At 41.0% G+C, this 15,371-nt stretch overlaps 2 protein-coding genes across 2 annotated transcripts; both read left to right on the top strand.

The window, feature by feature from the left end:
* The first annotated feature begins 7,714 nt into the window (after positions 1-7,714).
* LOC115903330 (interleukin-8-like) lies at positions 7,715-9,599 on the top strand. Its single transcript, XM_030947753.1, has 4 exons — positions 7,715-7,778; positions 7,954-8,089; positions 8,890-8,973; positions 9,569-9,599. Exons 1-4 carry the CDS (start codon positions 7,715-7,717, stop codon positions 9,597-9,599), a joined length of 315 nt encoding a protein of 104 aa, XP_030803613.1.
* A 3,045-nt stretch (positions 9,600-12,644) lies between these two features.
* Positions 12,645-15,139, top strand: LOC115903331 (interleukin-8-like). The gene is made up of 4 exons (XM_030947754.1): positions 12,645-12,660; positions 13,331-13,469; positions 14,420-14,503; positions 15,100-15,139. Exons 1-4 carry the CDS (start codon positions 12,645-12,647, stop codon positions 15,137-15,139), a joined length of 279 nt encoding a protein of 92 aa, XP_030803614.1.
* Positions 15,140-15,371: the final 232 nt, after the last annotated feature.

Raw genomic sequence — 15,371 nt, forward strand, 5'->3', positions numbered from 1 at the left:
ACTTGTGTGAAAGGTGAACAGTGACGTTCAAGCCAATAAGTGAACATCCTGCTCATCTTGCAACACAAGCTGGAAGGAAATTGTTTTCAAACTTTAGTTAAGTAACTGTTCTTTGATCAAAACCACTGTCACACATCTCTCACTAAAGTGCAAACCAAATTTGGATGTACCAATTATTATGCACCACCGCTGCTACAGGCCTGGTAATTGCTGTTTATGACACTATTGCCTGAAAACTCTCTAGGAGCTCTAGGAGCTTCCTAGCCCTGCAATGCTCGTGCAGACTTTTGTCACTTGTCACACTCCACGTGCAATCAGCAACAAATGTGCACTCAACTATTGTTACAAGAGTAACAATAAAGCTCCTGTGCAGTAGGAGAAGAGTTGCAGCCACTGTGTCAATGTGCTGTGAGAGTCTTACTGGATTTGGTGGGACAGAACTTGGCCAAATGGCTCAAGTAGAACAGTAAAACTAGAACGCATGGGGAAACCTTTTGAGGAGGGAATCTTTAAAACCTCATATAAGCCAAAAAGTAGATGAAGCATGAAGTCTAATCAAGAAGAACTGTTCCTAGGTGTCTTGCATTTCATATTTACTCTCTGACAGTCTATGAGAAACTCTTCTGGAGGACATCTTATCAGCCAAGGAGTTTCTGTCCTCTAAAGCTGCTGAAATAATGGGGGTTTTGCAGGAGAAATAGAAATGTTCTCTGAAGAATATGTGTGATTGGTGGGATGAACCTTATGAAAGGCTGCCAGCTGGCTTGCAGTCATGTATGCCACTTCAGAAACGAAAATGATAAAACAGTGGCTGCCATCAAAGCCCATAATGACTCCTAGCAGTTTCCAAGCCCTCTGGTGGTTATTGCACTTCAGTGGAATGGGGAAGGGACATGGTTTTCTGTGGGTGATTAAACATTCGTCTCCATGCCCTGTGCTCATAATGGATGGTTTCCTGATTAATTGTGCTGGGATTGGATACCTCAGCTGGTTGGACCTAACAAACAGGTATTGTCAGACCTCCGGGAAAAAGGTGCTGGGGAAAATCAAACTGCCTGCTGCAGATTTATATCCGTGATCTACATTAGATATTCAGAAGTCTGAGTTTGGTATCGACCACTGATGATGTGTGTCACACAGCAATGCAGCTCTTCATGCTAAATAAAAGGGGGTCAATTCCTGACTTCTAATCACATTCCTTCCTCTAAGAGGAAATCAGCTTTGTGCTGAAAGTAGGAGAAACAGTGTTTTACAAGAGTAATTTCCACATTTGATTTAATACAAATGACAAATACTTTTCCTCAAATGAAGAGGAGGATATAACTTTAATGCAAAGAGAATCCAAGCCCAGAAATAACAAACACTGAGCCCCAGTACTGAAGAGAGGGTAGGGTGGGAATAACAGAAGGAGAGTAGAACTTTTCCAAGTTCAGAACACACCTTAGGAATTGCTAAAGGTATAAACCCACTTGGAGTTCTAGCTGTGACTGTCCAAGACAGCTGAGATCTTGGCTGTTGGTGGTTTGGTAAACCTCAGGCCCAGGGACATGAGTCAGACATACAGAGAAAGGATCTTCCTCTGAGGAAGAAGATTGATCTGGGTGGGAAGTGATTACAAATCACTACTTCAAAATGTCCAGTCACTTTCTTCTGAAGAGTTAAAGATTAGCTTCATCCTTTTCTCCCAAAACACCAGGGTGAATTGCAAGTGCACTAGGAAGTTAGTGTGCAGAGAAGATATGATTCAGTGTATAAATACCAAGAGAGTTAGGCAGAGATCTACACTCCTGAACAATGGTATTTTAAATGTTAAGTTCACAAAATCCAAGATGCTTTATACCCATATAGTGTTGCTTTCCAAAAGTGCTGTAATTCTTCAGGCAAGATACAGAGGCTTAAAACAATATGAATTCTGTCTTTGTACCACTGGGCCTTTAAAAATCTAGAGAGCTACTTGTGAGTGCTTGGAAAAATCCAAGGTGCAAGTTCCCAAACTCTCCCCGTCACACAAGTATTCTGGTTTGCTGTTACATATCTGTGAGGAATGGGAGAGGGCAAACAGGTCATACTTGAAGCATTTGTTTGACCTGTTGCTAACTCATGATCAATGTTACAAAATTCACTGGAGTTAAAGGAAGTTCTCTATGGCAGGAATTCCCAACAAATCAATATAATGTAAATTATTCCCTTTTCATTTCACATGGGAATGAAACAACATGAAATGAAGGAAAGAGGAAAATCCAGTGACAAGAAAAATCAGTTTAATTTCCCTGTAAATCATTACCTTCCAACACAGTGTTCCCAAGCAGGGAAAATAGATGCTGGAATTTGAGGCCAATGCACTCTCTTTGTCTCGTCATAGCTATTGTGCTTTGCACCATCTCAGTGCCTCTGAGTTCAGGACCTCGTTCTCTTTGGATCTACATCCAGTGCTGAGGTGTGACTCCATTGATTTTAATTTATTCCCGATTTACACCAGAAGGGGGTGATTAGAACTGCAATGCCCATGGAATGTGCCATGGGGTTGCTAATTCTTCTTTGCTTAAATTCTTGAAAAGATACCTTTGGAAAAGCTGTCATTATTTTATCCTTCCCTCCCAGGCAGGTAAACCCTAGAACACAGGCTTCTAGATTTGGGACAGCTGAGGGGATACAGGCTGCCAAAGAGGAGGCTGGCGGGTAAGGAAGGGAGCATAAGCAAGTGCTACTCCCAAAGATCTTCTCCAGTCCTTTCCCTAGTCTCAACTACTCTTCTTGCTCAGTCCTGGAAGTCTTGGCTTTGTCACACTGAATAAAATATTTTTCTGAGTAACTCTTTTGTTTATGCTTTGTAATAGGTTTTCAGTTACATATGATGATTAATGAAAAAAGGTATCTATCTAATAGGAAAGACAATACATGGTGATACCATGTATTGCAATACTGCAATACTGGAAAGTCCCTGAGTAATCCTACTGCAATTAGTTTTTTCCTTAAAAATGCAATTAATGCAATTAAATTTATCTCTTTTGTTCTTTGAAAAAGTTGCTGAGTAGCCTGAATACCCTGACAGTGTTTCAGGCAGCATCCTGTCCATTTCTTCTTTTTCTTTTTTTTTTTTTCCCCAGTACTACTTCCCCTTCTGGAGATGATTTAATTTCCTATGCAGTTACTACATACATGGGGAAAACCCAGGATACACAAAGACAGATATTTTCCATCAAACTTGATCAGTAAATGGCTTTTGTTGTATTGTGAATCTGACAAAGGGCACAGAAAGGAAGAACTGCAATTCTGGAATCCTTCAAAGTGCTGAAAAATGTGAATCAAGTTCTGAGTCAACCACAATTATTCTGCTGGAAGCTCAGGGAGTGCTGAAACAAGGCTCAACATCTCCATTAGTGAATTTTAGATGTGCAGCTGCAAGCGTGGAGTATTAAATGCACAGCACCAGGACCTAGAAGAGCCAGCAGGATGAACACTGGGAAATCAAGCCAGCTGACAGAAAATTCAGGAGAGAGAGAGAAGTGCTAGCAATGAATTTAGGTGTGTGATATGATTGTGTATTCCTGAAGCAGCTGCTTGTGCAGCAGGGACATCCACGTTCCGTGTGCTCTTGAGAGAGAGCTCCAAGGTGCCTCACCTGCCTCTGAACCAGAGATCTCATCAGCAGGGCAGGTGGAAAAAACCATTCACCAGCTGAGATGTTGCAACTGTGCTTCTCTGCAGCAAGAATCACGGGCTGCACGGAAAATACAGGAATAGGGATCATCATCTCCTGTGGTCTGAGGAAGTAGTGCTGTGGTCCAGCAGAACTCTGCCTCTCATCCTTGTTCTCAGAAGACCGTGCAATTTATGACTAATTAATACTCCTTTCTTAAACCGCTTGCACAGTGACCTTTGTAACACCTGCCTAGTGCAGGACTGATTTGGCAAAGACCCTCCACTCCATACCCAGCACTTCTAGAAATGAACAAATGCTATTTCCATTTTTTTAAAATGAAGGTAAATATCAAACACAAGCAGTTTCAGCAAGTGGGGAGGCAGCCACACAAATTTCAGATAGCCTCTCCTGAGATGGAGGGCTCAGCAAAATAAGTTGGGCTTGCAGAATTGCACATTAACTAAACAAAAGAGAATTAATATTTTTGCACAGGACTGATCAGACATTGCAGAAGCTCATAGAAGACAGATATTAAAAGTGAATCTCATGGTTACATTTCTAATTAACCCTTTATTCTATATTTTTCATGTAAAAGTCATTCAGTGAGAAAGCTGGCAAACTTAAAATCTTGTGGAGTTTGCTGATATCTAATTAAGGAATAGTAGTGGGGAAAGACAGAGTTATGGCGTTTGTAACTATAATTCTCTGTTTGGCTCTCTCAAGTCAGCCAAGGAAAGGTTCACAGTAGAGACCATCTCACTGCTAAAACACAGATGAAACTAAAGATCCCAAATGCCAGGAAAAAAACCACAAAGATGTTGAAGTATTTTCCTATTGCAGATCAAAAATATGAAGAGATTTTGCATCTCTTCATGGGTCACAGAAGTGTAAGAAATTAAGAGGAAGAGTTTGCCTAAAGGAAATGTAAAGCAAAAGAGGACTACCCTTTCCTGTGGAACCTAACACTCTTTCAAAAAACCCCATCAGGTCACAGGGACTGACTCAGCTGCTCAGCAATTTTAAAATCATCTTTTGCATGTTTGGATGTAAAATTCCAGGCATGAGGCAGAATTACTAAAGATAGTAGCGAACAGTCATTAAGGGAAATGAGGACAGGGCACTGCAAGGATCCCCCCAGGGGAAAGAAATTCCTCACTGTTCATGTGGGCATAAGGAAATGTAAATTTCCTGGGCACTCGAGTTGTAGAAGGGCAGGAGCACACAGAAAATTATCTGAGAACTGCAGTATTTTCAATTGGGTACCTCAGCCTCTCTCCTGCCCTTTGTTTTCTATAGTATAACTGATGTGGAAGCCTTGATTAGTGGAATTACTGAATCCTATGCCTACTGTAGCACCTCCAGTTTGATCTGAACTAACCCTACATGTACCAGTTTGCCATGTGATTTGGACAGGGACTCTTGGACCACACACCAGTGTCAGAAGTTGACACAGGACAGCCTGTGTGTCATATACTGCTGATAAGCATCGGTACTCAGAAATCTTATCACTTGGTAGCTGTTAAGGCACTCTCCTGCCAAGAAAGAGGAAGCTTCTCAATAGCTGTATTCATGACCCTTATGACAAAAATGTGTTTATACAGCTGGAGGATATCAGATATCATTTATGACGCCCATATTTAAGGCTTAGCAATGGCTCTCTTCAGTCAGAGTGTGTGTGAACTAGATTCCAGCAGCTCTTAATTCACCCACCTCACGCTCCAAAACAAGGTCCTTTTAAATCAATTAGAACAGCAGCCGCTTTCTTTGACCCAAATCACACAGTTTACAATAAACATTTGACCTTTTCATTCAGAGTTCATCTCTTCTGACTTCTCTCTGTAATCACAGGAGAGATTTTATCTTTGTGGACCGTGAGTTTTTGCAGGCCACTCCTGAGCACTCTGCTCCCTACAACATAGCTTACAAGTCAAAGCACAGCCTCCAGAACAGTGCTCAGTTGTCTCACTGCTCCATATGAAGATTTGTTACGCTGTAGTCATGATGTTGTCTCTGATAGATGTAAAACACCTAAGCCCTTTCTTTATATTTGAGTAAAATACACAGAGCCACAAACATCTGCTCTGTCTGGACCAAGAAAGCAGAAATGGCATTTCCTTAAAACCAAACAGGCAGAAGGTTTTGCACAAAGAGGATGAAGGATAAAAGCTTGATTGCATATAGAGTCCAGAAAGAATAACTTCTTACTTGGGATACAGAAAATAATTTGTGAAATTAAAGAGGAATAACAGTTTGTTGGAAATATTTGGGAAAAAAATCCCCACTCCTTAGGCCCTGCAATTCATCCTTCCATTTTCTGCTTGTATGCAGGCCAGAAGACTTTTCCATTGGTGCTCTAGCGTGCATTTCTGTAAACAGCTTGCTCTGCATGGAAATAGAGTGGGAGGGGAAAAGAAAAAGTCCAGAGATAGGAACAAACAATCCAGTCTGTTGGACAGGACAACACTTGGTAAAAAGAGGTTAACCTGGAGACATGATAAAGGCCTACAGAAGTATGAAGCCAGTGGAAATCAAGGATAAGGATCAATATCTACGTCTTGTAATCCTGTAAAAGAGTCAGGAGGCAGCAAATGAAACCAGAATCAGGCTGCTGGGGATAAGTCTCAAAGACAGTCTTTTCTTGCATATTCCTAGCAGACACCTGCTGATTGCCATGGTTGAAGAAGAAAATCCCCAGGCAGATCTCAGGTCAGACAAGCAAGGGCTGTGATGAGGAGTTTTTCTGTTTATCTCTTAGCTAATCCAGCTGTGTTTTCTGCAAGCAGTAGAGTGACAGGGAAACCAGGTGCTTAATTCCATAGCTTCTGGAATAGCTAGTGTTCAGATCATGTGCTCTAAGGCAATTTATAAACTACAGACAGTGATAGACATGGTAATAGGAACTGGAATTCAGTCTGGCATATGTAAATCTCTGATGATGATCAGTCAGAGAAAAATAACCTTCATTCATTCACATTTGGCCCTATGTTTTATTCCTTTGACTTCCCCATTATCTGGCAGAAGAACAGTAATGAGAGTCCTTAATGTTTAGCCTAAATAAGGCCTAGTTGTATTATATTATTTGTCTCTACTGTTGAAAGAAATGGTTGAACACCTCTGACATTGTCAGAATAATCCTTCTTCATGATCTCATCTTCAGTTTTCTTTATTTTTGTCATAATCAGAAGAAATCTTCTCTTTACAGGGTCAAATTTAAATTTGCAAATGTGCCTCACTTTATTTCAGAAGCAGAATCCTACAGCAGCTTTTAGGATTTTCCGTTGCCCAAATTCAAAGCAGCAAATAACTAAGAACCTTTGCTTCAGAAGAAGCAGTCATCCTCAAAAAACAAAATCCACCTTAGGTTAGGCAAAGGAACTCATTGTATCATATTTACATATTCTTTGTGTTCTCAATGGTTCTACAGAGTCTCAGTGGTACTATTGCTTATTTCAGTGAAACTAGATTTGAATTCATCAAAAGAACACTGTAAATATTTCTGGTAAAGTTCAGCATATAAAAAAGGTTTTTTTAAATGTACATGAATATCAGGACATGGAGAGCTAGTATCTATAATTTTTAGAATTATTGGTTCCTACTTCTGTCATGTCTTAAAACAGAAAAAATTAAAATTGAAGTCCAAAGACACAGAGATAGAAAATCACAGAGCAAATGCCTTTGAGCTGTGGTAGAAGGTCAAAAGGAAGACACAAGTACACATAAAAATTATTCCAAGAAATTACAAACTCTCTGCAGGCTCCACACAGCTCAGTACAGGGAAACTCTACATGTCTTTACTTCATAAAGTGCTTTCTATGAGTGAGAAGCAGCTTTGTGGTCACCGAGGGAAAGGGGCTTACCCACTCACCTGTGACTCAGAGCTCAGCAGCATCTCGCAGGTTCGGAGTTTCCCAGGTATGACCCCCCGTGATGCTGGAGTGCCCTGGCTGGCCCAGGCAGGATATAAATCCAGCTTGCCCCAGAGCACAGGCACTTGTCACCCTGGGATCTGCCAGAGCTCACTCCACCACACAACCAGGCCCAGGCCACACCAGGAAGACACTCTCTTGCATCATGATTGCCAGGACTGTGGCTGCTGTGCTGATCCTGCTCCTGATCTCAGCACTTGGAACACAAGGTAAAAAAAACCTTTCCTCGAGCTCTGCTGACTAATGGCCAGAGCAAATGCTGGTGGGGAGACACTGTGATGTCTTACCAGCGCAGCAAAGGGCTCTCCCAACGCTGTCAGCAAAAACCCCCATGTTGTGCTTCCTGTGAAAACAGCAAACCACTCCACTGCTTTTGTTTTCCAGGCGAGGCGGTGCCACGCTCAGCCATCGAACTCCGGTGCCAGTGCATAAGCACCCATTCCAAGTTCATCCATCCCAAGTTCATCCAAAACGTGAACCTCACCCCCAGCGGACCTCACTGCAAGAATGTTGAAGTCATGTAAGTGTTTGCAAAACCTTCCTGATTACTTAACAAGAAGGAAGCAGATTTTGCTCTTGATAGGGTGCAAGTGTTCTGTGAGCGGTGTGAGCAGCCAGCAGAAGCAGCTGCTCAGAAAGCAGGACAGCAACATTCCCTGCTCCTACATTCCCTGCTCCTACAGATGATGTGCTACGTGTTGGGAACTGGGTGTTGTTTTGCCAATCTCTACTTTTTGAACACATGCAATATTTTGACCTGAATTCGCAGTCATCAGGCAGCAAATAACTTTCTAAAACTCTGAATTCCACTGGCTTGTGAAAATGCATGGAACCATGCTGAGCAAGAGATAAAAACATACTTTTTAAGGGCTAGGTCAAAGAAATTATCGCACCTCTGCTCAAGTCAATGAAAAAAACTACCATTAGCATACAAATCGTTCCAGTTGCATTCCAGAACTTTTTCTGTAAGTAACCAAGTTCCTATGGACTGGTAGTTCTTCTGGACTGGGTGGTACAATTTCTGAATCAAGATGGAAAGATTTAACTCTTCAGTGAAAGACTGACACCAAGCCAGTTGGGGGAAAAAGGCAGTTTTGAAAAGAGGGAGAGTCCTGCAGGTGATTTAATGCATCAAATAGATATGAGAAGACACTAAACCAGTGAAAATGATCCCTTTATGTTAGGCTACAGCCTCAGTTTATACAGCTTAAAGTGGAACATGTCAGTGTATGCTTAGAATGATGTTATTATGAGAGAAAGGAGATATTGCTTTGGATTTCACTGAAAAGCCCTTTTCCCTTCCTTTCTTCCCTGTTGCAGAGCTACCCTGAGAAATGGCAGAGAAGTGTGCCTGGAGCCCAGTGCTCCCTGGGTGAAGCTGATCATCAAAGCAATTCTGGACAAGTGAGTAATTTCTCCTTAATAAGCACAACTTATTGAAAACCAGTATTTTAATTGAACTACCAAACACAGATGGGTGTGAAGTGCTCCAAAATTCTGTCTCCTCGGGCAGTTATTACCTTGTGTGTTCACTAATTGTGACAAACACTGTGATTGCTTTGAGCCTTAATTACAGCATTAGCTATTGAAGACTTACTGCGCTACATGTCACTGGGAAGGTTACCTTCCTCTCCCCCAAGGCAGAAGCATTTTGGAAACCTGCAGCACAAGTACTCAGAGAATCCAAGCATTAACTGACTGGTTTTCTCATGCTTGCAGCAGCAGAACGCAGCAATCTGTTTTTCAAACAGCTGGCACATAGATAAGTGGGGGGAAAAACAAGCTCCAGTTGTCAAGTGAAGCAGCAAATTATGGAAATTCACTGCTGTTGAATCATTCTGGGAATGTTATGACGTACTAGTGTCCATTGGGTTCTGTCACAGCTTTTCAGGGTCTTGGGTACAGAAGCAGAGTGGTGGATTTCAGCTGACATCAGCAAGTCTTACCTGTTGTATGGTTGATTTTTAATAGCTTCCTTTTCCATCTTCTTTCTTTCTAGGGCCAACACCAAACCTGAGACAGAGTCCTAAAACAAAGAAAAATGTCCTGACTTCTCCAGCAAGGCAAAAATAGGGAAGACATTCATCCAGCTTCTGACAGTTCACCTCCTCCTGCCTCCTACATTCACAATGTCACAGCATTTAGAATATGGATTCCCTGGTTTGTAGTTGACAACAATACTTTTAGTCTTTTAAACTGGTCTCATTATGTAGGAAAGAAACTGCCTCCTCAACAAGAAGGCAGGAAAAATGGCTTATGAAGGAATATGGAGATGATTCTGGAATAATTTTTGCTAAACACAGCTGGAACAGTGCAATGTGTGTCCAGTGGAACTTCCACTAAATGACTCATTCCTTTTGTGCTAACAGTTAGGAAAAGACCAGCAACAATTTCTCCCCAGCAAAGCATGGACAAGTAGCTTCAACTGCAGCTGGATCACTACCACTCACAGTGGGCTACTGGCTGAAGAGGGGAGCTTCCAGAATTAACACGTCAAAATTCTTGTACATCAGGTTTTGTGTCATCATTTTCAAGATATTATTTATTGTGAATGAGTGTTGTGAAGTTATAGACATATATCTTAATGCCATCTTTTGGCTAGAAAAAAACCATTTTTTATTTATTTATTTATTTATAGAAGGATATTTATTTATTTATTTATTTATTTATTTATTTAAGACTTTTATGTTTACCTACCTAATAAATGCTTGTTGAAATGTTTTCACTTCGATATTGCTTGTTATTAATTTCCTTGTTGGAACAGAGAACTGAAAAAAAGAGGAAGCCTTTTTTTCAGTTTGTATCACATATGGGGTTCCAAGAAAGGCAAGGGGAGGATCTGAGTTGTGGGAGCCAGAAAATTGAAACAGCATATTGCTGCCTCTGTAAAGTGTATATAATGAGACGAATTATGAAAGTTATCTACTGTCTTCCTCTTTCCTGTCAGTGTTTTCAGAAGTCTGGACGATAAAATTCCCAGATAGTAATGACCACATACTGGGTAGTCACAGAAATCACAAGGCCATAGCAGTGTGGTGCTCTGACAGCACAGCACCTGAGAACATGGCAGTGAACAAGGGTTTTCATTAGCTTAAAGAAACAGGGAAATCTGACAAACATCAAGGGAGTCACTGAGCATCCTCCCTAACTCCAGTTAGGAGGGAGGACTACATCAGGGGAAATCCTAAGAAAGAGAGCTCCAATTATATGGCCTTATATCTACCTGTAACAGAGCAATTTACAGAGGAATGCTGAAATTCAAGCAGCAAACACTTGTGAAGTGGGAAAGTTGAGCAAATATTTTGATATTTCTTTAGGTTTGGTCTTTTCCAATGAGGAGCCACTCCGCATTCTGCACATTCAGCTCATGTTTGCTCATGGTGCAAGATAAAAAGGGAGTTTTTGGCAGTGTTTGAGCAAGTTCTTGTGCAAGAGGACAACTGTTCTGACCACACTTTCCTCCCTGTCCCCATATTTGCCCCTGTCCTACTGCATGGCATTGTACAGCCTGCTAGTCCTCAGCATGGGAAGGAGTCAAGGTTTCTCAAGGAGACAGGTTTTGTTCAGACTTGTCTTTCAAGTCTAAGCCTTCCTGTAAATAATCCTGAGGGATTTTTATAAGATATCTTTTTTCAGAGATGTAATTTGGAGATAAGGATGTCTCAAGTATCAGCCAAGAATGGGGAGAGGTTGGGAAAGACCACTTGATCTGCACAGCCATAAAAATCCAGGTGTATCCTGAAGGACTGGCATCAGTTTTAGTGTAATACAGAGAGGCATAACCTTTGCCACCAGCAAAATCCCAGTCAAGTTACTGGGAGCTGAACCACAGCTGAGAAAGGGCTTTTCTCATCAGTTCTTCTGTCCAAAATGTCAGCAGTGGCTGCACTTGTAGGACCCTGGGCAGGGCATCTGCACCTTCCTCCACAGGCTCATGGATGAGATGCTATTCCAAGGGTTAAAATCCCAACATATCACATCTCTGTTCTGTGTGCAGTCACAGAATACCTTCCTTGGAAGCACAACAACCACTCTCATGCTTCCAAAGATGTGTTTTGGTGCTCTTGGAGACTGCTGAGTGAAGCACTGTGGCTCTTCTGACTTCATGTCTACCTTCACCGGACTGGGCTGCTCTTCCTTGTCAGTAGAAGTGACTTATGACATGTGTTTATCTGCTGTCTTAAACACCTGTGATTATTCTAAATGCATGAGGTTAGAAAGAAAAACAAGCAACTTGCTAAGTGTTTATTTTAACCAAGTATCATTACAGCCCTTACTGCCAGATACTTTCTCCTTTCATATTATGAACAGATTAAAGTTTCAGAAGAGCTTAAGTGACTTTGGTGATGATGCCTCAGTCATTTTAAGCTCATCATTTCCTGCTTAATGACTAGAGAGACTTCTCAGTACAGAATAAAGCATCTAAATCCCTTTAGCCAAATTGAAAAAGACAAAATCATTTCAGAGAGCAGGAGAAACTAGTTGAGTCTTGTCTTCATAAAACACTGACTAAATAACTTCATCCAATTCATATCAAAATATAGTGTGCAAGATTAGGATGAAAAGTTCTTGTAATTGCGCTGAGTAAATGTTTGTGCACAAGGCACTTCAGCATGATGCAAAGAGCTGAACAGAAGTTCTATATTCACAGAGGAGGGGAAAAGTCTCTTTATTTTGGCTCGGAGAGATGTCTGGTAATGTATTGATTTCCAAGTGCAAGCTTAGCGTTGTTGGCTAATGCCAATATTCCATGAAGAAGTGCAAACAGAAAGTGATGGATAACAACAACAATTTAAAGAATAATTGAAAATATACCGCAGCAAAAGGCAGGAAGGTTTGAAGTGCCACTGAATGGACTCTACAGAAGTTTGGGTTTCTTATGCAACACTCTCCTGTGTTAGGAAACCTGCATGTGCAGAACCCACCTCTCAGCACTCAGGCTGCTGGGAGTGCACCTTTCAGGTATAAAACCTGATGAGAAACAGCACCAGAGCAGGACCTCTGTCAAGAGGAAAATCTGCACAGCAATAGATGGCAAAACTTTTGCTGTCACTTTGGTTCTCTACTTGGTCTCAATGGCAGGGTCAGAAGGTAAGAAAATTATTTATTAAAAATCATGTAAGCAATTAATCAGTATACACATGCAAATGCAAGTGGGCTTATGCTATGTCCATGATGGCTTTTTGCAAGAGAAGTGCATCCTCAGTAAACTGTCATTCAGAAGTAAAAAGGATCATTTGTACCTGTTAGGATGCTGTGGATGTTTCCAGGAGTAAAATATGCTTCTGTCTGCAAATGAATTTATTCCTATGCCACAATATATGCTTGTCTCTAGATTTTAATAAGTGCTTGAATTAAAAAGGATCTTTTTCCCTAAATATGTCAATAAAGATCTTTTTTTACAAATGACAATTTTATCCTTTCTGTAATTTTATTCTTAGTAGGCAGGTTGATGACAGAGCAAGAATTATCCCGTTTGCAAGAAAGAATAAGGAATATCTTATTCTTATCTGCCATGAGCAGATGATCATGGCAGAACCTCAGCAATCCAAATTTAAATTCAAACGCACCTGCACATCAACAGCTCTGAAAATGCAGCTGCTGTGTTGTGCAGATGCAATTACTTTTATCTTAGCATGCAGCAAATTAGAGTGTCTGAGAAACAACAATGAGGCTACAGGAGAGAATGCAGTTTGCTTTACAGGGAGGCAAATAAAAACACTGTTCATGTACCCAGAGATAACAGAATTTTGTTCCACAGATAAGGCCCTGGAGAAGACAGATGAAAGAGGCTCCCAATGCCAGTGCATAAGCACTCATTCCAAGTTCATCCCTCCCAAGACTATTCAGGATGTGAGATTAAGCCAAAGAGGACCTCACTGCAAACATGTGGAAATCATGTGAGCACTTTCCTTCAATAGCACCTTGCTTCCTACAGGAGGAAACAACCCAGCATTTCTCATCCTTTTTACTCAAGTACTTTGAGCAGCAGGATGTTTCCCTAGCAAGCCTCAGAGACATCAAGTATCAGGAATGAGGCCTTATGTCCAAAGGAATAAGCTATTTCCCAGCCAGTGTTACAAGCAGCTTCCAGACAGTATTTTAATTCTCTTTCTGTCATCTTACTTATGAGCAACATCAGAGGGGAGAATCAGATTCCCACAACACCGAGCACAATTAATAACTTAGACATGAAGAATCAATAAAAGATACAAGCTTGATCCTCTTGACATGAATTAAAACAGTTTCCTCTGCATGTGGCAAAGTTTGAAAGGCCCCAAGTTATTTCTTCTGTCAGAATTTCACATGGAGCATTTCCCTGTTTGAGGAGTGGGGAATTTGGATTATACTCCATGTGGGCATGAAACAAAAGATACAGTAAGCTTCATTTAAAACCACTCCTGGAACTATTCACAGGAACCAAGGCAGTGCATTCAGTAAACAGAAAGGCTCTGTCAGGCTTTTATGCTTTCACTATGGTTTCTTAAGCAAATAATGGTTATACAATTATACCCTCTGTGCAGCACTGCATGGCATCCTGTTCCACCTCACTAGGCATTGGTAATTTAAGCCAGGCTTGGTTAAAAGAAATATTTCTAAAGATAATTAAGTTCCTGAAAGATCTGCTAAAGAATGGCCAGACAGAGAACTGAAACCAAATAGAAAATTCATTAGGCTCATCATAAGATTATAGCATAAACACCTGTACTGACATCATTCATAAAAACCCCCAAACACATAAGACAAAACCAAACAAGTCCTTCATCTACTTGCTAAGAGAAATTTGCAGCCATTAGCAGAAGTGTGAGGGATACACCTGGCCCTAACTCCTGTGCTCCTTTCCTGGCAGAGCTACGCTGAGAGATGGCAGGGAAGTGTGCGTGGAGCCCGCTGCGCCCTGGATCCAGCTCGCTGTAAAGACTCTTCTGGCCAGGTGAGCTGTTCCCTTTCCTGGAACACCTGCACCTAAAAGCTCATTTTAGAAGGCTACTTAAATTCTTGTCATGCAAATGTTCACCCTCTTCAGGCATAAGTAATTCTTTCCATCAGTTCTCTCTAAAGCAATATTTCTACATGCCTGAGGAGTGAAACCGTTTCCTTTGATATCTTCCTGGTGTGTTAAACAACCCAAAAGACCATGGCTATGATGCCCCTAAACCTCTGCTGACCGACAGCACATTTTGTGTGTTTGACACCTCCAAAAATCAAGGTCTCAAAAACTCACTTCTTCTTTCTGGGTATAATTCAGACAGACACCTGGCATTTCCAAGAGCTTTCACTGCTGAAGACAGAGACAATCAAATCCCTACTTTGCACACAGGCAGATGAAAGTTCTTTCTGTGGGAGCAGTTCATGCAGGAACAGTTTTGGTTTTAGGTTTTTTTTTTTCTTTGCACAAATGTCCATTGGTTGGTACAGTAAAAATAAGTAATTAATGATTGGTGAGCACTTTGTGCTCTCCTTTAGCTTGGATTAATAGTAATTGCTTCTTTAATTTCTGAATTTACTTTATACTTAATCTAATTACAGGGCCAGCGACAATGTTGAGTCACCAGTCAAAGAAAAGTAAAGGAAGAATAAACCTTGGATTTCTGCAAGGATATGAAATGAGAGAAAACATTGCTGCTGAGAATGCCATAATTTCTGATGAGAATGCCCCCTCTGCCTCATCACTACAGTTGATTATTTTTCTTTCCCTGAGATGGTTGCTGATTCATGCTATTTTCTTTGCTGTCGCTCTCTCTTAACTTCTGTCTGTGATAGATCAAGAAGCCCAAGGTTAATGAAAGTGTTTAAGTGTT

This window comes from Camarhynchus parvulus, chromosome 4, assembly GCF_901933205.1.
Source record: "Camarhynchus parvulus chromosome 4, STF_HiC, whole genome shotgun sequence".
NCBI classification, from domain to species: Eukaryota; Metazoa; Chordata; class Aves; order Passeriformes; family Thraupidae; genus Camarhynchus; species Camarhynchus parvulus.